This window comes from Frieseomelitta varia, unplaced genomic scaffold, assembly GCF_011392965.1.
Source record: "Frieseomelitta varia isolate USP_RPSP 00005682 unplaced genomic scaffold, Fvar_1.2 scaffold_1026, whole genome shotgun sequence".
Taxonomy (NCBI): domain Eukaryota; kingdom Metazoa; phylum Arthropoda; class Insecta; order Hymenoptera; family Apidae; genus Frieseomelitta; species Frieseomelitta varia.
The window spans coordinates 97,235-120,540 of NW_025108669.1; the positions used below are offsets into that span (position 1 = coordinate 97,235).

General features: G+C 31.4%; 2 protein-coding genes across 2 annotated transcripts in view; one reads left to right on the forward strand and one right to left on the reverse strand.

Annotated features, from left to right (window-relative positions):
* The first annotated feature begins 1,508 nt into the window (after positions 1–1,508).
* Positions 1,509–5,212, forward strand: LOC122527515. Its single transcript, XM_043651777.1, has 7 exons — positions 1,509–1,683; positions 3,108–3,531; positions 3,624–4,025; positions 4,106–4,360; positions 4,439–4,504; positions 4,585–4,674; positions 5,148–5,212. Exons 2-7 carry the CDS (start codon positions 3,154–3,156, stop codon positions 5,202–5,204), a joined length of 1,248 nt encoding a protein of 415 aa, XP_043507712.1. The 5' UTR covers positions 1,509–1,683; positions 3,108–3,153; the 3' UTR covers positions 5,205–5,212.
* Positions 5,213–13,695: 8,483 nt separating this feature from the next.
* LOC122527561 overlaps positions 13,696–23,306 on the reverse strand; it is a 63,854-nt gene continuing 54,243 nt past the window's right edge. The window contains exons 2-3 of the mRNA XM_043651855.1: positions 14,494–15,914; positions 13,696–14,401 (exon numbers count right to left, since the gene is read on the reverse strand). Of these exons, the coding sequence (XP_043507790.1) occupies positions 13,696–14,401; positions 14,494–15,908 (2,121 nt within the window). The 5' untranslated portion in view covers positions 15,909–15,914. The remainder of the gene's footprint in view (positions 14,402–14,493; positions 15,915–23,306) is intronic.

Consider the following 23,306-nt stretch of genomic DNA (forward strand, 5'->3'; position numbering starts at 1 on the left):
TTCTTATTTATTGTGCAAGTGTGCAATTTTCTAAAAGAATATTTGTAAAGCGAGCGACTGGTAAGCTCGGTGAAGGAATTTGGTGCTCGGTAGTGAGTACCAAAGCGTGAAAACACGTAGAGAACAGTATTTATGCAAAAAATCTAGCTCTTCTTCGAAAGCAATTTCTCAGAGAAGAGGGATAAAACAGCTTTTATTTCCATGGATATGCGTAGCGCGAGCCGTGCGTTGACCGCTCGATGAATATCATTCATCTTCCACGCCGAGTTAAATTGCATTTCTCTGGGGCGTCGTCCTGACGAGACACTTTCCATCGTAAATTTTCATCTAATACTCTACTTTATATTACCACCTATCCGTCCTTCTCTCTCTCTCTCTCTCTCTCTCTCTCTCTCTCTCTCTCTCTCTCTCTTCCCCTTTCCCTCTTATTTTTCGCGATCGATCGAAGTCAAACACGAAATTCTGATACAGAAACGAGACAATCTGTACTATAATTGATTGAAATAAATCAATCACGTTTAATTACTTAGTTTGTCATTTACTTTAATGACATTCAAATCGTTTAAAAAGAATAATTTATTTCATGAACAGGAAATAAGATTAACACTAGCATTACCGATTGAAGTATGATATTCGTAGCAAAGAAATTAAAATTAAAGTGCAAGATACAGGAAAAAGTTAATAGTACAGCAAAGAATAAAAAAAGCTTCTATTAATATATCTATTGATTAAAAATCACTCGAGTATCTAAAAACACACTGTCAGAAGTATATAAAATATTTTCATAGAAAATTATAAATTGATTATTCTGACCACTTTGGTTCTAGTGTTAAAGAAATAAATAGGCAAATTACAGTCGGAGGTCGAGTATCAGCCATGAGGAAATCTGGTTAATGGATGCTTTCGTACATCGCATTAGCAACACTCTGATGGGAACAGGTTCATCGGTTATTCAAATCAGTGAATTTTGGTGATTGAAGATACAACAGTATCAACGATAGTAAAAGAAAAGAGAGTAAAAAATAAATTTTATCGAGCGTTGTCGAACTGTAAAAAAATATCATTAACGAGTGGACAAATATATACACTCGTATTGAACGAGTCAGATTGACAGATAATGAGTGACATGAAATGGCTGTGAAATGAACAGCCAACTGTTTACAATTCTTGCATACAAGAGATAGACATGTGTCGTTTAGCTTGTAGCTTGGATTCGACGCGATTAGGGTGACACTAACGTGACATTATCGTTTCTCACAGTTTCTAACATTCGTTATCTACCGACGAAAGATCGATAAATCGCTCGTGATTTGTAGCACTTCGGCGAGAAAAGTGGGATAACCAATGCGACTGGATTGCTCGATAGGAAGATAGATTCCACTGTTATTCGAACTCGGCTATTAAATTATTCATAATTTAACAACGATTGGAAAAACGTTGCTCGTTCTAACAAGTCGGTCAGCTGCGAACGTATACAACCGCATACGTACTGTTTAGATTAACGATCTTAATCCTACTTTATCACAGCCGATGGAAAACTCTGTTTTCGATGTTATTTATGCGGTTGCTCGGAAACGTTCGACCGTTCATCGCGTCACCAAGTGATTGTGCCATACAATCTCTCTTTTAATTTAGTCGCATCATCCTCGTGGCCGAAAAGCCGCTCTCACGTCGACGCGACAGGTAACCTCGACTATTTTGCATCCTCCACTTTTCACCGTGCAATCCGTACCTTTTATTCGAGTTTCCAAATCATAAATTTCATTCATCACGTTCATTTTTCACTGAATATTGTTATTTTTGCGAATAAAAAATGAATAAGCTCGATTCGAATTTTAATTGAGAACTCGTTTGTTCTCAATGCCAGATCGAACCTCGCATTCGAAAATATTTCCCTAAGGAGTAACGAGCAAAGTGTTTTCTTCATTCGTTCTTTTTCTTTAAATTTAATTAGAGACATTATATTATTAATAAGTTTAATTTATTGATTTAAATATTTATTTATAATTTTAATAATTTATTGTTTATTATCTTTTATTTATTCGGTATATCTATTTAGATTTATTATACATGGAAAATATTTTATAAATTTTAAGATTTATAATTGTAAATTAATGAATTTTTTAAGTTTATTAATTCATTTGATTCCAGTAAATATATTTAAATTTAATAATTTATTTAAATAGTTTAGTTAAAATATTGAATTGTGATTTCAAAGATATATATTTATATATTTTAAATTATTATAAAAATATTAGTTTTTAGAATTTTATTATTATTAATTAGTTTAATTATATTATTTTTTAGTATATATTTTATATTATTTAATTATGAATTAATTTTAGAATGAAATATTGTAAGATTAAATTCAATAAAATAAATATATTTTTAATTATAAATTATAAAATTTTATTGTTTTATTATTTTTATTTATATTTATTTCTTCAATATAATTAGATATATAAATTTAAATAATTTTTTATTAAAACGATTTTATTATTTAATAATATTATTTTTATTATCAATAATTATATTAATTTTGAGCCCTAATATATTAACAATTATATTTTAAATTATTAACCCGTTGTTAAGCGATTGAATAATTGGGGATATAAATATTTGCATTGATTTTTAATTTAATAGCCAACGGGATTCTATTTCGTTTCTCATAACCAGTTCTTCTTAATATTAAATTGTTGTTGCAAACGATTGCGATACGGTGAGCAGAGAATAAATGGGAAAGCATTTCATGTATCGAATACGGTTAACAAACAAATGATCGGCGATGGAGCAATAAATCAAAGGGAAAAATGGTTTTACACGCATGATACGAGTTCACTTGAATTGGTTCAAAAACAAAACATTTTTTTCCTACAATTTTTTTACTTTTATTAATACTTCAAATCGATATACAGAGAAAACAGTAGCTGCCGGTTAGGCTACACGCAATTTGTCTCGAGTTTATTTTGATTGTAATTGATCAACCATTCGGGCATCTTCTCTCGCGAAATTTCGCAATACGAAAGTTGCAATTAGAAATCGACGCACGTACATGTGTGTATATTTACTGAATTTCCTTCCTTTGAACGCGCATACTTTTCTTGCAGTTGACAATTCCCGTGAAAAAACAGCAACATTTTATTGTCGAGAAAAATGAATTTTTTGAAGTTCATTCAAAAGGAATTGATGCATCATCAGAGGAAAGTTCCATCGTCAAAGACACAGGTGAAGCCATTCGACGTTGAAACTATGCTGGAAGAAGTGAAACGAGCTAAAAAAACTCGAGTGAAAAAGTTTCACGGCCCAGACTCGTTACTGTACTCGGCGATTTACCCGGTAGTTTTCACAATGAAAGTGTTTGGTTTAGCACCTTACGATTTCACGGCCGATCAGTTAACTCCTTCGAATTGCTGTCTCGTATTTACCTTCGCTTTTATGGCTATTTATTGTCACATTATATACATCGTTTACCTAAGATTCATTTCGTTGCACAGAGACAGAGCGATTCTTACCGTGGTCGAAACTACTAAGGTAATTCCAGTGCTTTTCTCAGTCGTATAAACGGTTTCTAGACGATATATTCTCGGAGAATATATGTTTATCGGATATTAATGGTAACACAGGTAACAGTCAACTATCTCGTCGCTATGTACGATCTCGTTTTGACGATATTCACGAGGAAAGCGTTCAGCCGAATTTGGAATGCCCAACAGGATTTCGACGAGAGACTCAGCCAACTAGGCTATCCGCGCGAAGAGGCGAAAACCAAGATAGCCACGTGGATTTTTCTCTTCAGTCAAATTATTGTCTGGACGGCCGTTAATCAAACTGGAATGTATGCCTTTGACGAAACTTGGTTGTTTAATACGAGCTATATGTGTCTTTACGTCGGCACCGCGGCATCCGCCTACAAGTTCTTCGGAATGGTGAGTTTCCTTGGTCAACGGTTTCACCAGTTGAACAAGATCGCCAAAGAGAATTTACCCCCAAGAGTCGGATACAAAAGTAGCAGAGTCAGCAGAAAGGTGCGTATCATACACTAATTCAACATCGTGCTGTATTTGTTCCCGCCGTAAAATTGCTTTCATGTTTGCTCGACGAAAAGACTATCCAGGAGTTGTACAACGACTTGATGCTATCGAGCGAGGCGCTAGGTTCCATTTACTCGTGGTCGCTATTCTTCTGGCTTGCAAATTTGAGTATACACACCATCAGCAATCTGTACTTCATCATTGATTGGGTCATCTTGAACTGGACCAGCATGAGTTGGCTTTTGATATCCAACATGTGGTGTTGGCTGGTCGGATTTATAATGCAGCTTTTGGCCCTTCACATTGCCTGTGACTATACGACAACCGAGGTAATGTCGATCACAATTTTCTCCATTGAATCATAACGTTTCCTAGAAACTTTAATTGGAAAATTGCAAATTTTTCAGGCTAATTTCATGCCTGTGATCCTTATTGATTGGGACGCAAGAATAGTCAGAAGATTTCCATATGATGCGAGTGTTTGAATATAAATCCGTATTGATTTACGATCAAGTATAATTATTCAATCGTTAACTATTGAATCTATTTACAGGATAGCTTTCGTACGCTGCACTTTCTGAATAGACGACTTCGTTTTTCCGCCGGTGGTTTCTTCGACATCAAATTGTCATTGCTCACTTCGGTAAATGTATTTTTTTTATTTTTTCCAGAGAAGAGGAAGCTTTAATCGCAGACGATGCAACCAGTCTCTCTCTTCCTTTCTATACATGAAACAACTTGAAGAAAATTGTTATCACACCGAAACGAAAGATTAATTGAATTTCGCTTAATAATCATGGTTCTCAAATGTTGCCGGTACTATCGTAAATTGCACTGCGGAAAAGCCTCCGAGAGGATATTGTAACTCACTTCTCGATTTTCCGGTTTCAACGCTGAAACGAGTTCGTAATGGCCCTGCGCGAAGTTCATCCAATTTCGAGTAGATACTTCATCGACAGTTTGAAACGCGACAATCTAGTCGTTTCGAGTGCAAAATGAAATCGTTCATTCCTCATTACGTTCCAACTTTTAATTGGCATTTTAATAGAAACGAGACGGTTAACGACTCGTTTAAATCTGTAATTCAAAAGAAAGATATTTCGCGATTGTTTGCAGATTCTTGGAATGATGTCGACATATCTAATAATCCTTTTGCAATTTTCCTCAACTTGAACTCGAGGAAAACACGGAACAACGTTTTAAAGGATACAATAAAATCTTTCTTTTCGTTACGGACCACTTTTCAACAAACAATTTTTTCATGTATTCATGCCTGTTGGACCATATCTACTCTAAACTACTTTCCCCTCGGTAAGTAGTACAGGCAGACTTTTCACGTAACACCGGATCTATATGCTTGTTCATTTGCATGGAAATTGTATTCGTATTGACGAAAAGGGAATCAATTTTAGAACTTTTTTTGGAATTTAAACTCGCACCCGATAGAAATTTTCTGGCTACAGTGACCAGGTGCAACGTTTCCCTCTTTGTTGCATTTTCACGGGATAGGTAAGTAAAAACTAATCAATAGCAATGCAGAGTAAATACATTTCAATAAGATACAACGATCTTCTTTTTCAGTTACAAGGGGCGCAAAAATATTTAATGCGTAATTTAATGGTATTAGATGATCAGTATACGTTGGCAAGCGTTGTCTTTTTCAAAATGTATTGTATTTTCTCGAAATTTTCGAGGTCATCGATGTTTTTTTTTCAAATAATTATATCTTTTTTCTGTTACATAGTTGGTGAAAAACTACATTCAGATGTATTATGATGTAATCTTTAATCCTGAAAATGGGGGTTATACTTCGTATTACGATAAGTGGTGATTCATTTTAAACAATATATTACCATAGAAAGATAACAGTTTGAACATTTAAAATGAAATATTAAAATAAAAGTAAGTGATAAGTGACCAATTGCAAATTTGTAAATTTCATGACCAAATCATCTTGGATATTCTTTCGTCTCTAGCAAAGTCTGCATTCTCTCCAGGTATGAATTTTACGATTCAACTTTCATTTTGGGGTTCACATTATAGTATACGTTTGAATTCTTTTGTGAAGTTTGAATTCTCTCTACGCAAGAGTGAGTGAGTGAGTGAGTGAGAGAGTGAGAGAGAGAGAGAGAGAGAGAAAGAGAGGCAACAGAAGAAACATGTAATTATTTAAAAAGAACATTGATGACTTTTGAAAATTTAAAAAAAGAACAACTTTTGAAAAAATTTCTGCACAACATTGGCCATTTAGTATCATTCAAATTATGATAAAATAAATATAAAAAATTAATATAAAATATTTTGTATCCTCTTACAATTAAGAAAGATATTTAAATGAGACATCCTGTACACGTATATAATCTATTAAATTCAAAAATTACTCGTAAACTATCTATTATACGAAAATGTAGTTTAGATATGAAATAAATGGTTTCGAGATGATCATAATCTGATGTAAATAATTTTTTTGTAAATAAACGCATAGAGATTATATGAAAGTCACCTCCACCTTTTTCAAATGGAACTACATATTTCTTTATGTAATTGATACAGTTATTCTCTATAAAAAAAATATTAATCCATGTATATCGAAAAATTATCTTTAATACATGTATAATAATAATCGATACAATGATGATGATGATGTGCGTTCATGTATATTAGAACGATTATATGATAGTTCGACGGAAATGGAATTTTAAAGGAGAACGATTGATTCAGTTGGATCTTTAAGCAGCAAGCAATTTTAACAATTTTATTCGAAGAAGAGAAATCAAAATGAAGAAAGACGAATGGTAACAAATGAATGTTATTTGTAGCGATTTTCATCAGTCCAGCGAAATCACTAGAAATGATATTATCGTACTCTGAACTTATCTTTAAGAGAGATCTGTCTTCGAGTGTGCAGTTAATTCAATCAAATCTTCCATCTTTCAATCAAAAGAAATTTTCGATAACAACTTAAAGATGTCTGTAGTATAAACCTGAAACGAGAAATCGTGTATTCTATAATGCTTTCTTTTTTTTTTTTTTGTTACTCTTAAATTTTCTAACGATAGAAAAATACAATATAATCGATTAATGATTTAAATAAACATAGAAATCATTATTAAAAAAATAATCAAAGATATGACATGAAATTGATACAAAAGTCACACGTGCAACTCGCATGCGGTGGAATTAGAATTGAGATTATGGACAAATTGATAAAAAGAATAAAAATCTTTATGTCGGTAAGTAAAGTTTAAGGGATGACCATCTTGGTGCAATCAGGAATAAAAAGGGAATAAAAAAAAAAATCATTGACACCGGACACTGAGACAATAGACACATTGTAGCAATTTTCTAGGCCATCAACCTGGAAAATTGCTTTTTCGTTCTATTGACTTTCTTTTCTTTCCTACTGTACGCAATCACAGATGTTGCATGCCAATTCTTTCTTCTACAGGTGTAACTCCATTAAAGTCTCCACGGAATTCGTGTTTCATTTTATTAAACATTTTATTCCTTCGGTAGCTATTATTATTAACATTAATTTCGGATTAAAGCTTCAATTGGCTTCTTCCTCGTTGAATTTAGCGTTGAAATACAAATTTAGCAAAACATATTTCCCAACCTCTTTCTATTTTAATCTACTCTACGGTAATTTTTTATTCATTTTGGCAACTTTTTAAATACCAAAAACAAAATACTAAATACATTATATTTCTGTTACAATGATTAATAAAAAATATTTCCATGTCATTGTATTTATTTACATGTTAATTAATTTAGATTCGAGTATATTTTATATCGCTGAATAATTCTGTGTCTTTAGATGACTAAAAAAATTGAATATTATGAAAATAAAATACGAAATTTGACACAAACAATTTTTCCTCATTGACAAGATAAGACTGTGCGATTAATGGGAAGATGAGTCGTTGGTGCATCCACAAGTTAAAAGAGGACAAGGGAAAAGCGAATTGTCTACTCGTATCATCTGGTTAATTGTAACATGAGAGTAACGCGTCAATATTTAGATACATTGTCATTATTGGTCCATAAAGTTCGTCACATAAAGAAACAAAATACAATAAAGAGATACAATGACATTAGCGTAAACGTTGACTCAAAATATTAACTAGGAATATAAGATAAGGGCCACTCGTGGAACTGTAGCACGATTTTTCTCGATTTATTAATTTATTTATATTTGCTCGTAATATTTATTTTTATAATTAACATTTCATATTAATATAATAATATAATAGTAATATATTAACATATTTATAATAATTTTATAATTATTATAAATATGTTAATATATTACTATTATATTATTTAATATTTCATCAATAATCCTATACAGTTCTCTTATCTTATATAAAAAATAATAAAAACCCATTTAGTATTTAGCGTGCATGTATATTTCGAAAGTTGCATCTCTGCGATTTTAAGCCACGAATCGCCACTGAATAGAACAATTTCTCTTTCTTCATTCCTGTGTTGTTTCAACTTCTGGATATAGTGTACCTTCAACTTTCGATACCTAGAAAATAATTTAATTTTGCTAGACAAAATTCACGTAAATAGTGCCTCTTGAAATTTTACAAATTAAGGTAAGAAACGTATTGTCATAGAACAAAGATGGCAAAGTAAATTTTAAAGGAGAGACCAATATAACACGAGTAACGAGGGACTTTAACCCTCGAGTTTTCCGAAAGCTGAAGAGCAGTTGTAATAAATTTAATCTGTTTAAGTTGTATACAGCTAGGACAGGTTTGCTTCTCCCTCGGCTGAAACAAATGATAATTTTCGAAGGAAGTCGGATAATTCTCTGCGTATTTCCCGGCAGCTTTCCATAAATTTTAATTTTCAAAAGATTTTGGCCTTGAGATTTTGGACTTTGTTCTTTTTTCTTTTCAACTTTTTCCTTCATTGTCAACCAGGTACGAAATGCTATTTAAGAAGCCAAGAAAATGAAATTGTTAGGTTCGATTCACATTCCACACCGATCGTAAATTAACGTGAATTAATATGATCAATCAGAGAAGCGATGGTAAACGATTCGATAAATTAGAAAGAGATAGCGAGATGACGTGAGCCTGCTTTAATTAACTTTCGTGGGTGGGTTAATCGATATAGGCGAACGCTCGTCAAATTATGCCAGCTTTTCGCCGATACAAACAAGAAATTCAATAAAAATAAATTGTCAATCAGCATCTGCTCGTGTATCTTCGTTTGCCTCGAAACAATCGACGTAAATGGCCTCTGAAACGTCGTTCCCTAATTAATTGGTATCAATTGCTGGCGAACCGATGCAACTCAAACAACCCGATTCGTCCAATTATTTTATTGACAACCAAAACCAAATGCAATTTATACCAATATCCAATGGTCTGTTTAAAACGGTTATAGATTCCCAGTTACAATCCGTTAATTAATGGTTGCTACGAATGACCAGCTTTAGGTATAACTTATAATATATTCAACATTTTTCTTTTCCAACTTTTTTCTTTTCCAAAAGCTAAATATTCCCTGAATAGTTCGCACAGATTAGTTAAAAATTTCGTTGGAAGAAACTGCAAAGAAGGAGACTGTTAACTATTTATTCATTTGAGATAATTAATTACATTTATTCGGTTGCGTTCACGGGAATTTCATTTCAATTTCGAAAGGAAAGAATGCTTGCTCGCAAACACACGTAACTTATAACTGAACTACAACATTGCTATTGAGACATCTAGACGTATGTATGTATGTACATGTAATTCGTAACGCAGGCTCGTAAATCTGTCTCCATGCATGTTCTCATCTATCGTTACCGGAAAGCCATGCAACTTGCACATTAATCGCGAGATAGTTCAACATCATCATTGATCGACGTTTATCTAACTCTTCATACCCTTTGATTTTATTCTCTTCTCTTAAAATTGATCTTATTCTCCTATTTCTTTCGAAAATATTAATCTTATATTATTTAAAGTTTGATATACTTTCGACGAAATATGAAGATATTTCGAGCACAATGGTATTCCTGTGACGGGAATCATAAAATATCGATGGCACCGAAAATTCACAGGCCTTGACACGTGTACCCACCACTAGCAACCTACGTGTATTTCGTTGCGTTCAAATGTACATAGTGGCAGTGATGCTGTAAAGGTTAGCTATCACGACCCACGCTTAGTATCCACGTCATACCATTGCGTTGTATTCACTGCATACGAGCTTCTACGTCATTTTGCCTTTCTACCTACCATGATTAAGATTTTATCGTTATGATCCTATCAGCTTTAAGACATTTACTTTCGTGGGATCAATTCCGGAATCTTTCTTCTCATCTTCACGAAATAACAAGGACAAGGACCAGTTTAATCTCTCCAGATAACCGATTTTGTCGATAAATTTTTCCACCCTGTATTGAACTGTGACCTGACTGAAAAATCTTGTAAACGATGTCGAGACTACTAACAAAAAAACGAATGCCGGAATTGCTAATCTGAGAATCAATACGCAAGTTAATTTTACTTTTTCCAAATCTCAATTATCTTACCAATGTATAGATATATAAATATGTATGAGATAATATCAATTTTTTTTTCTAATTTCAGAAATTTTATCGAATCGATGTTGAAGTAAATAAATAGTTGCATATAATGATTAGATTATTCAAAGATAGAATGTCATTTCCTATATGTAAAATAGTTACACGTATCTATGAATAACAGGTTGCACTAGGGAATATGTGTTTAATATACAGGATATCGCAAACTGAAATGTCAAAATTTCAGGAGCATGTACGAGACTGAAAAACTAAAAAAAAAGTCCTTTAGAGATTTGCTCGTTTTTGTTCCATTTTGGAGAAAAGAAAGACAAAAAAGTTTTGGTTTCTCATTTATTTATTTATTTACACTTATTCGTGTTATTGTCTATTATCATCTTGTAATATCATTTATTATCTTCTGTATAACCTGTTTAATAAATATATTGTTCAAAATGCTAATTTTTCGCAATAACGCGAAATATTTTAATATAAATATAATTTATAAATTAATATTTTATAAATATTTATAATATAAATATAATTTATAATGTAATATAAATATAATATAAATATAATTTATAATGTAATATAAATATTTATAAATATTAGATCGAACATTGACTATTCTGATTGTAGCTGATGTTTTGATATATCAAACTCTCTTATGTTAGTTGTTCTCTCTTGAGTTGATTGGTATCAAATAAACTCACTAAATGAGTGAGAAAATAAAAACATTTTTCTTTCTTTTTTCGTGATTTTCTCTAAAATAGAACAAAAACGAGCAATTTATAAAGAACTTTTCTCCTTAGTTCATCGATTTTTTACACGCTCCCGAAGTTTTGAAATTTAAATTCGGGATACTCTGAAATACCACGACATTAAAGAATCTTGACATTGCTATCTATTGGCAGTAAATACAATCTGTTATGTTTGTCATTTGTTTCAACTAGTAAGCATAGGCAGAAGCTATAAAGAAGTACTATTTACAATTAATTATTTACAAAATCACATAACAAGATAAGCGCATCAGCTTTATTTTTATTACGCGATTATTTATAAAAAACGCAAAATGATTTTCTTAATACACAATTCCTGGCAATTAGTTTCTGATGGGACACTAATACGGAAGTTATAAAAAACATTCATGTTTTAAAAAAGTATAAAATATATTATTGCATATAATTAAAACTGATGGGAAATTAAAGAGGACTTATTGTAGAGTAAAACACGACAAAATAATATAAACTTCCATTTATTATAAAAAAAAGCAGAAAAAGAAACAAAATATCACATTCACTTGCTTAAAATGTAGTTTTATCAATAATAATTTATTATTCTAAAACAAAATGCTGATGTTAGTTTAAAAATATTAATTAGTTTTTGTTGATAATTACTTTTTTGTCTAATTTTGTATGAAAAACGATAAATTTTGTTTTTCAATAATAAATTTATTTATTTATGTTCTACTTTTATTAAACTTATTCATATTCTTCTTCTCATCTTCAGAAGAAATTTGATATTATGTGATATTCTACATTAGGCGTGCAAGCATCTACTATAAGCCTAATATGAGAAATGAAAACCTCCAAATAATAAATATTATCTAAATCGTTATTATATTTTAATTTGACTGTTATCAAACAATCAAAAGAGCATAAAATTTCTTACAAAACTATACTTACCATTAGATCTATGTAAAACCATTGTAAATTGGTAAAATTAATTTAGGTTAGTTCCGAAAAGCACTAGTTATCCATATAAATTTTAAAATATAAAATTTTAGCTTCGGATATTCATTAGTTTTTAAAATATTAATGAAAAATTTTCAGTACGATGTTGAATTCTGCCTGTCGTTTTCGCTGTCGACTATTTGCTTCTATTTGCAATTAGTCTTCTTTTTAAACTATGTGCTATTTTTTTTCTCTTTTTAATTTTTGTGTTATTTGAAAAATAAGAGTTAAGGTTAAATTTGGTTTATTATGACTTTCCCGACAATCGAATCAGATTATTCGAAATCCAAAAGCATTATGGGGAAATTTTACGTCTCATTAAAGAAAGGATACTCTATACACTTGTTTATAACGTAGTAGATTTACAACGAGCATTTTTGTTGAAAATATACTACGTCATAAACAAGTGTATTTACAAGTAGTTTAAATTATACCATAAGGACATTAAAATAATTATGTTTACGTATTTGCTTTTACAATTCGATGTATGATACAAATACGTAATACGAATACATTTTAAAATCACAAGATACATTTAATACCGTATTCGAATTCTTTGTAAACATCTTTTTAACGCCAGATTACGTAAACTTTCATTTTTTTCTTTTTATCTTTTTAACGGACTATTTTTTTCCAGAGTTTCTTACACTCATGTTCATTTAACGTTTCCAGTCGAAAACGAAAGGGAGTGAGCTTTAACAAACAATTTCAAGATCTAAAGTATTTCGCAAGTAATAAAAATCTGGATAAGAACGCTTTTATTAAAAATGGTAAGACTTAATACTTTTTATAATTTCAACCAATTTAGAGTTTCTGTTTCTTTCATAATTAAAAATTCGCTTATGTTTCGAATGTCGCGAAAGATAGTTCTATGGTTGACGTGATTTACTTAAAATACAAAATTGAGTTAACCAAAGTACAAAATTTATTTAGAAGAAAAATGCATTTTCAAAAGATCTCATGAAATATTTCTTACGAAATATACGAGATTGTCACACGGCAAGAGAACACAGTTTACAAGTACAATTGTGAAATGTTTACGTAATACTAGAAGCATTTAAAAAGCTGTGCATTTGATAAACTTCATTCTACACATGTATCTGAAACATTCGACTTAACATACATATAAATCTAAAAAGTGATAAAATAATCGTCTTAATTATTTATATCTCAAATTCATAAAAATATTTCTACCGTCGAGTTCGTTACAAGTTATTTCCAGAGATACTGAACAGCATCATCAACATTAAAATCTATAAATAATTCGTGTCAAAAGTACTAGTATAACGCATTGTATATAGTATAATAATTACACTATATCTCAACAAGTGTCCAAGATCCAATTTCATCTTGAAATTAATGAATTTGTCACTTGAATGATCACTCGCGTGAGATTTAATTAACATTAAAAAGCGGTACTCTTCTCTCCGAGAGTCAAGTCATCCAACGATAGCGTCTTGTTGTTGAAGGAAACTTTACTATTACTGGGCTCGGAATAGTGACATTCGAAGCTGGGCTCGAAATAGTGACATTTGAAGTTGTCCTCGGCGTTCCATCGTTTCAAAGAAACGACATTCTCGTAAATGCTGGACTTGGGTCTCTCGATACCTTGCGGCATCGGAACATCGTAAATCGGCTCTTCCTCCCTCTTCAGAGTCGACTGGTATAGTTGGTTCTGGTAAATCGGCTCTTCCTCCCTCTTCAGAGTCGACTGGTATAGTTGGTTCTCGGAGAAGAATGTCCTAGGGACGTCGTAGTCGCTGACTGTAGACGAAAAGTTACTCGGCGAGGGTAGATCGTCGCAGTTTCTTCGAAGCTCTACCTCATACAGATCGTTTTTAATGATCATTGATGACGAATCATAACTATTGAAACAAAATTCTAACTCGTCCATCTTCGTCAGGGAAACGAATGGATGCTTTGGAATTTTCGAACTGCAAGGATGTTTTGGTAATTTTGATAAATTGGTCAAAGATTCATTAACTGGAGACGGGCTGGAATCTTTTTCTCGAGCCAACGACATCATGTTCGAAGAAGGATAACACGGACCAAGATCCTGTTTCAATTTTTCCCGAGAAATCTCACTTAAAACCAATTTTTTCTCCTGTGTCCTGTAATATGAATAGAAGCGTTAGTTTTAATTACTTTGAGATCAAATATAATGACAAAGGTTCATGAGTATTATATAGGAATATCAGCTTACCCTGAAGAATGATTCGTGTTACAGGAAACTTCGTTCTCTTTTTTAACCGATTTGTTCTTCGGTTTGAAGGTTTGCAAAGTGCTTCGTTTATTAGATTCGATGTGATTATTTTTTTGCCGAAGTAGAACCTCCGTGAAGGAAAGTAGGGAAGTTAAAGATGAATTTGCGCAAGACTTCTCGTCGTAACCGGAATCTTGAAACTCTCGCAGTTCCTCGCCCAGATTTATTTCCGAACAGAATAGTTTTTCTTTTTCATTGAATTTTCGCCTGGTCAATGAATAGAATAGCTTCTTTAGCGATCTCTTCCGTGGCAGTTTTTTTCCGACGATAGGTATCCAGTTGATGGAAGTGTCCTCGACTTCGATTGGTTTCTTTAGGAATGCCCCGACTATCTTGCATGAAATTTTTTGGATCATCGCATCGTCCTTGTCTTTCGAGAATTTATTGCTCATGGTACTTGTTTTTGGAAGCGCAATGTCAGTTACAAAAACAGTTTCCGGTGAAGTCACGTCAAGATCGATGCGATCAAAATCGATTGTCTTTGTTTCGTCGAGGGAGCTGAAATGAAAATTAGCTGCCCGATCGGACTCTTCTTTGTCGGACTTAAAGAGCATCGAACAATCGGAACTGGAATCCTTCGAACGTTCGCGTTGGAAATCCATGGTACTCGAATGGATTACCGATGAACTTGCGTTCTTAGAGTCGTTGCAATTAAATGATGGCGAGAATATTCCTGATTCCTTCGACGATTCCCCCTTTTCTTCTTTCGTTTCATCTTTCGAGATATCGGAAAGATCAGTCACTTTTTTGTCCTCACTTTTGTACGGGGAGTCAAATATTCCAGATCTTATTTTGAAAATCATTGAACTATTTCCACACTCGTCACTGTTCTTATTTTGTTTCAAAGGCGAGAGTTTTTCAAAGGATACCTCGAGCTTCCTCTTGCAGGGACTGCAGAATATTCCAGATTTTTTTTTCGACGGTTCCGCGATGGTGGCATGTGACTTATTTTCTTCGTGGCTTTCTCCAGTCGCCTGCACGGTCTTATATTTCACCTCGAATGCCGCGACGATCTTCTTGACGAAGTTCTTTTTCGTAGACGTTCCGTCAGTCGCTCCATCCTGTTTCGAAGGCGAGAGGAAACCCATCTCGAATTCGCGAATAATGCCCTCCAAATCCGGCTCCTCTAGAGGTGCCTGCGAGGATCCTGAAGTTGTCTGTTGAGTAATAGCCTCGTAGGTGTTGCAGAGCCCACTTCTATCTACGGCTTTCGTCGCATTTGTCCTTGTAGGACTGGTTGGAACTTGGCACTTGTGCGGTGAATAATTCCCAACCTTCTTAATCCAATTTTCCTTCGTAAGCCCTGACCTTTCTGTCTCGTTCTTTTGCTGCTCTTGCTCGCTTTTTTCCTCCATGTTCAGCTATAACAGAGTGAAAGAGATAAATTTGCAAATGCTTTAATACAATTTTTTGCTCCTTATCAAGCAGTCCAAGAACGGTGAAGTTTTTACAGACAATAGGAGAGAAATGTCAAAGAACCGACCTTGTTTTTAATTAGCACGTGTTGCAAGAAGCCTTTCATTTCGTGTTTTTGCAATGAAACGTTTGAAATTTGAAACACTACTCTCAAATTACTGCAATATTCTACACTTGAATTTATCGTCAAGAATTTAATTCATTTTCTCAAATTAGCAACACACAATTTACATACGATTAAAGCCTATTCTACGTCACGTAATTTAAATTTCACTTGTATCTATTGAAATGGAGTAAGAACTCGATGTCAAGGAGTTGAAATTTAAGTGTCAAATGATGGTTAAACGTCTAAGACAGTCTATTTGTACCTGCGTGGGGAACAGGTAATAAGTGCCTTATGGAGTAGGTAGTAGGAGGTACAAAGCATGGTAGTAGGAATAGTGTAAATCGTTGTTCGAAATTTAGCATAATTTCTAAATTTTATTAATAAATTGATAAAATTTTATTAATAAATTTTTATCTATTAATAAATTGATAATTATTTAATAATAAATTGATAATTATTAGATTTAATAAATATTTATTTATATTTAGTTTATTAATAAATTCATAATTTATAATTTAAGTTTTAGCTGTCATCGCTTAATTCATGTTTTAATCTTCAAACGATGACAGTTTAAAATCAATATTCAATAGTTATGCTTGTAATTACAATGAAGAGCACAACTTATATTAATAATGATGAAAAATTGTCGACCATTCTTCGTAAAAAAAATATTATGTAACAATCCACTTGAGACCTCTATTTTCAGCATCTTAAATTCGTTTCCTCCAAAGCATAATTTTACATTACGGTAAACAATTTAAAAGTAAAGATATTTTTTCCTCGAAAATTGTAACAATTCAGAAATGTCTTTAAAAATAATAAAACATTTTGTTCATGATTAGGTCCACTATGATCTGAAATTTTCTCTTTACAACGATCTCTTAAACTCTGCTGTATGATTTTTTTATTGAACATTAGGATAAAATGATAAAATGTTAGGATTTCTTGAATTTTTATCGTTTCATCCGAATATTCAAAGTTTAATAAAATGCTGAAAAAGATCGTATAGTAACTTCTAAGAGCTTGTTGTAAACAGGAGGAAATTATAATATACAGGGAATTATCAAAACGATGTATCGAAACAAATTTTCCAACATTTTTAGAAATGTTAGAATTTTTACAATTTTCGAAAGAAAAGTATCCTCACTTTCCCACTTGTTACATGATGTAACGTTATCTTTGCAAAAAAAAAAAAAACGAACTCAGCACTGTTAAAGTAGAAAGTTTATTCGTTAAAATGAGATCAAATAGATTGTTATATGATTTTCTTTCGCAAAGTTATAACAGTTTAAATTATTTTTGTTAAATAATTAATTATTATTGTAATTTGTTAATAAATAACTTATTATTTCAGTTATTTATTCTCTTAATGCTCTTTGCTGTATTTTCATTTTTTTCATTTTATTCATTATATTCATTAAATCATAAAACTTGTTTGAAAATTATATTAAAACACGTTGTATAAGAAAACACACATGAACGTAAAAGCAAAAATAATTTATTGTTTTCCATTCCCGAAAATTTATTTCGTACAGAGATTAAGAACAGAAAGGAACGTGAAAATAAATGAAAACGATAACAATGTGAATTACAGGTTTTCGTCGTAATACGAATAATTGGGTATAACAATTTCGCGAGAGAAAGGAAAAAGAAATACAAACATTGTGTACTTTTATTAAATTAATTACATATTTTACATACGCCAAATATCGAGTATATTGTTTATGTTGTTTCCCTGCGGTGTATGTAATTCTCATTATAATATAGATTTTCCGATTATTAAAACAGGATTACATTTACCGCGCGATTGGCGCGTGTCAATTTCGTTGGAATACGACACGGTCAATTTTCATTCTTGAAAACCAAGCTTGTTGCTCGATCTTTTTTTATGACCATATTTACCAGGAATAAAAACAAGAGAAAAATAAAGTAATATTTATTCGTATTCTGGGAATTTGCAACCGGAATTCTTCTCGCTAGAAAATATTGGCACAATTACTCACCACTGAAATCCATTGGCATCCAATAGAACGGTTCTACGAATCCCCTATACACGTATCGATACCGAATACTCATCAGGGAATAAAATGAACCGAACGAGAATTTTGTAGAAAAAAAATGGGCTTTTTTGTTTGTCTGTTATTGAAAATTACATTTAAAAATAAAGACGCACGTTGATATGCAGAAATCCGGGAAATTGTAAGGAAATATGACTGCAATTAGAACTAATTTCCCTCGCTAATTTATTTTGAACACTTGAAAACCACGGGTATGTTATCACATCGGGAAATTTTAAAGCGCAACCTTGGTAGATGTGTGATTACTATTCTAGCGTTTAATCGAATTCCAGGACACTGGTTACGTTTCAGACAACGATGCTCGTCCAGTAGCGTAAATAAATGTAAGGCGCGCCGTCACCCCAATCGTAAATAAGAAAAGCGTCCCAAAAGTACGAACGCGTTTAAACTAGATAAATGTTATATATACTATAATACATTATAATCTCTATGTAATTACATTTAATTACAGTAATGTTTGCAACTCATATTTAAATTAATTAAATTTAATATTAAATTTAATAAAATAAAATAACGATTAATTTAATTCGCGATTTAAAATGTTCCGAGCATCAACAAAATTGTTGGCACAATTTGTTTTACTACTTCGAAACTTATTTATTTCCTGTATCATCTCGTATTTGAAAAATCAATTTTAACAGTAGCAGCAGATATAGGGAAAACCAATAAACCGACGAATAACGTTTTTTCCAGTTTCCTTTGCATACAAGAAATTAAAATATTGGGAATTACATTGATTAAAAAAAAAATCTGGTATTGAATTGCGATATAAAAATTTGTTTTATGTAGAAAAATTGTTGCTTTGCAGGTAAGTCTGAATAAAGAAATAGAAATCGGATTAAACATCAAATAGAAGAACAAACGATTGCTGGTTGGATATTTTTGATGGATATTACACTATTTTATCGGTTCATTATAAACCAATCCCGCTTGTATCTATAATATAATTCGCGTAGAAAGTATTCGTATATTCTTGACGAAAAATTATTGATATATTAAACGTTTATAATATATTCGTAAAAGAATTATTATAAAGAAGAGAATTCAATATCCAAAACCATAGTGAATTCGGTTAAGAAAAAGATTTTTTTAGTACTCATGAAGATGTTTATTTGCAAAATTTTCGAAAGAAAGAGTACATTTTACTTACATCCTTTCAAAATGATAAAAATATCTTTGGAAGGAAAGAACTCGGAAGTATTGTGAAAGTAAGCTTTACACTTTAAAATGAACCCATGTTAATTGTTTTATGATGTTTCCGTTTGATAGAATATTTTCGATTAAAAATTGTTGATATTTTAAATTGTTACAACTGTAAAAAAAGAAAAGAAAAAAGAACAATCCACCTGGGTTCATTTTAAAGTGTAAACCCTCTATTGAGCCAATATTGAATTTTTGATAAAGATATTTTTACATCACTTTAAAAAGAGTACTAGTAAGACTACTTTTTCTCTAAAAAATTTTGAAAATTCAAATGACCGTATGGACGTCAAAAAATTTTATTTATAACGAAATTCATCGTTTATCTCTTGAGGATTGATATCTCTCTTTTGCTACTTTCTACGCTTATCTGTATCTACCTTTTCTGATGCTTCCGATTTTCCTGCCCTTTTGTGTAATTCGTATTGAATATCACGTGGAACTGATCGTCTCACGTAAATTAAATACGTGAGATAAACGGATGGGCGACCAGGTAAAGAAAGAAATTGGATTTCTCGTAAATCGTACCACGTTTGATATAAATTTTATATATCTTCTAGACAATTAACAATTTAAACAGATTATTGTAATTACAGCGTTGCAATTTTTCCGTAATCAATTTAATTCTCGCCGAGATAATTGCGATCCAATCCTCTTGATAAAATGAGAATTTATACGGCACAATTTCCATGGTTTTAAAGGAATGATTACAAAAATATATACAAATTAAAAAGTTATACGTTGCAAGATGTTCTTTTAAAAACAGATATCGATTTCATTATTTTTGAAAATTTTACATAATTTTTATAAATATTTCTTAATTTTTTTCTAATTTCAATTGAATTGGGAATCTCAATTTCTTTTTAATTTGAAAAGATATTCATTTTTGTTTAGAGTGTTTCTTTTATTTTGCCCAATATCTTCATTATATTTGCTGATATAAAAAAATGTGTCAGAATTTAGTTTCTTTAATTCACAAACTATAAACATCATGATTCATGATCTTTTCCAATAAAATTATTTTTGTTTCGACTTTCTAAGATCATTGTCGTTTTCCAATCTTTTGCTATTATAACTGTTGAAAAATGCTTTTAAATCATCTGGTATAAAAAGATCGTGGTGATTTGGAGAAAAGTTCAATTAAAGATTTCTTTGTTTCTTTTCTAAATGTTTATTTTACGAAAAATGTTTAATTTTCATTTGCTTCGAGATATTTTCGGATACGATACGTAAAAGATAGGGTTACATATTTCGTCATAGCTATGACAGTGAAATAACAGTGCATACATATATCAGTCTTTTTTTACATATTTTCTAATGTAGTGGGATCCTTGTTTTATCTATATTTCAGAAAAAGAGTCTGACAGATTTTTATACGACGATCTATCCAGCAGCACTTGAAGAAAATTTTATTAAATATATAATATGCAGGATGTCCGTTATTTCAACATTTATTTCTTACATAAATAAACGTTTTAAACAAAAATAAGAAAATCTTTGGTTGATCACGTAGGTTGATTTTTAGATAGATAGGTTAATCTAAAAGTGTACATATACAATAATATGAAAAGAAAAATGTAAAAAATACAACAATGATGGAAATTTCGAAAAAAATAATGATTTTGTTGAGAAAAATTACGAGCTACAAAATTTTTTACTCAAAATTAAATAAATAAAAATTCAATAATAAATAGAAATTAAATAAAAATTTTTCTTTATACGTTTTTTTTTGATATCGTTAAATATAATGAAAATATCGGAGTGAGATAAAAGAAACGCCCTGTATATATGACACGAACACGTAATTAAGCGATAGTACAAAGAAAGTAATTTTCACGGAGAAACTTTTACCTGAAATAACTGTTCTGCCCTGTCCTGTTAACCTACGTTTATTACTGGCAATTCTGATTTGGATGGCAAATGCTAAGCCTATTACCACATCACGGTATCTCTGTTAGAAACGCATATGTGACGCGACGTCCATTCATTTGTGTTAAGCCAATATGCAAAGAATTTCAATTTTCAAAGAAATTTCCATTTTTAATTTCTGAAATTTTTATTACAAAGTGATCAAAATTTAATATTGATGGGTGCGAAAATTATATTATTAAACATTGCTATCATTAACGAAGAAATTGATAGGAAAAGACATTTTTATAAAATGATTACCTCCACTTTATAGTGGAAATATAAATGCTAATCGCTAGCCGAGCTTGGTAATTTTTGAATGTAAAAAAGCATTTTCTTTCCAATCTCACTAATTCATCTGATCTGTTTGTAAATTTAGCAGTAAACAAATGCGACTGAAGTATACTGACGTAACTAGAACACGTCAAGCTCAGTTTGCGATTATTCGTATCAATCAAAGCCAGTTACACGACAATCAATATCAGAAACTATTACGAACTATCGCTTCCTTGTCCGTTTCTAAATTGGTCAAATTTTTTTGATTCATTTTACGCAACGCGTTGTTCATTACTTCGCTCGCACGGAATTGAATCACGCCATCGGCTAACATTTTCTGAGATCGTCGAGAACGACGAGCAACACAACGAATCTTGACAAGGATTAAACTTCTTTCGAAGGAAAGCTAACGAGACAATGTACAATTTTGATTTTGCTGCTTGTAATTGAAGCGTACAAGAAACGTATAGATTATTGTCCTTTGAACACGTGACGTAAATACCTTTAATCAAGGTATTGCAAACATTATTATTGATTGTAGAAGCGTAGCTCCTTTTGTTCAATTATATATTCTTATAAATGTTATTAGTTATTAACTATTATATATTTATTAAATGTTATTAATTATTAACTATTATATATTTATTAAATGTTATTAATTATTAACTATTATATATTTATTAAATGTCATTAATTATTAACTATTAATAATTATTTTTATAAATATTTCTATAAATGAAAAATGGAACAAAACATTTATTGAACGTACTGTTGGATAGAGGTTCATTAATAATTTTAACTGTAATATATCACTTTCTTGTGACTAATTTCTATGTCGGATTTTTATGTACCTTAATAGGTACATACAATTTACTACGGTCAATTGTATGTACCTATTAACAGGGATTTGGGACCAAAGGAATTTGGATACCGCTACCTGCGATTGACAGCCCCGCAGCCTTCGCAGTGTTAATTATGCTGTATCTGTAAATGCATAAATAAATAACAGTATTTTATCTTTCAGTCTTTTTTAAATATCAAAAATTAGTTTGAAAATGCATATATCGAAATATTTGCATTTTTTTTTTAGATTTTAATCTATATTAACATTAAATGCATCAGTCGTAGTCAACTAATATTTCTTAAAACAATTAAGCTGTGCAAGTGCTCGGATACTTAAATTGTCAGAAATACGGTAAAGAGGACCGTAATAGCTTTTAAGGTACATAGCTTCGAATATCCCTTGTAATTGCAATGCTAGGTACCGATGTCGCGACAGACCGGAATTCTCGTACTCTCAAAACATAATAGGACAATAAGAATTATTTGAACGGTTCGATTGGTCCCTCGACCAAATTGAACTCGGTCAGAAACACGAAATAGTGCATGCAACTGACCTGAAAACCAATCGAACATAAAATAAAAGCGTAGTCTTTACATTTATTACTATGCAGTTGTTCAAAGAGGGTAGCTTATTCACGCTTTTTGTCATCCTCGACCTATCAAGCTTTTGTACCGAACTTTCTTGATTGAATTCCTGGCAAAAATGTCCGTCTCCACTACTAGCGAACTTTTATCGTATTTAATTATATTGCGATTATTGAAAATTACTAACGTTAAGAGAAAATTCGAAATAAATCTGAGCAATGATTATCGTCGGGATATCTTGTTAACGCTGATCCATTGCTATGAAAACAAATCGGAATTTTGAAAATAGACAACACATTGGTAAAGTGATATGTTTAGAATTCGCCGTCACGATGACTGAC

Excerpts from the sequence above, each read along its gene's own strand:
- LOC122527515 (XM_043651777.1), top strand. The coding sequence starts at position 3,154 with ATGAATTTTTTGAAGTTCATTCAAAAGGAATTGATGCATCATCAGAGG. Across the intron at positions 4,026-4,105 it reads GTAGCAGAGTCAGCAGAAAG|ACTATCCAGGAGTTGTACAA; the intron begins GTGCGTATCATA and ends CTCGACGAAAAG. Across the intron at positions 4,675-5,147 it reads AATTGTCATTGCTCACTTCG|ATTCTTGGAATGATGTCGAC; the intron begins GTAAATGTATTT and ends GATTGTTTGCAG.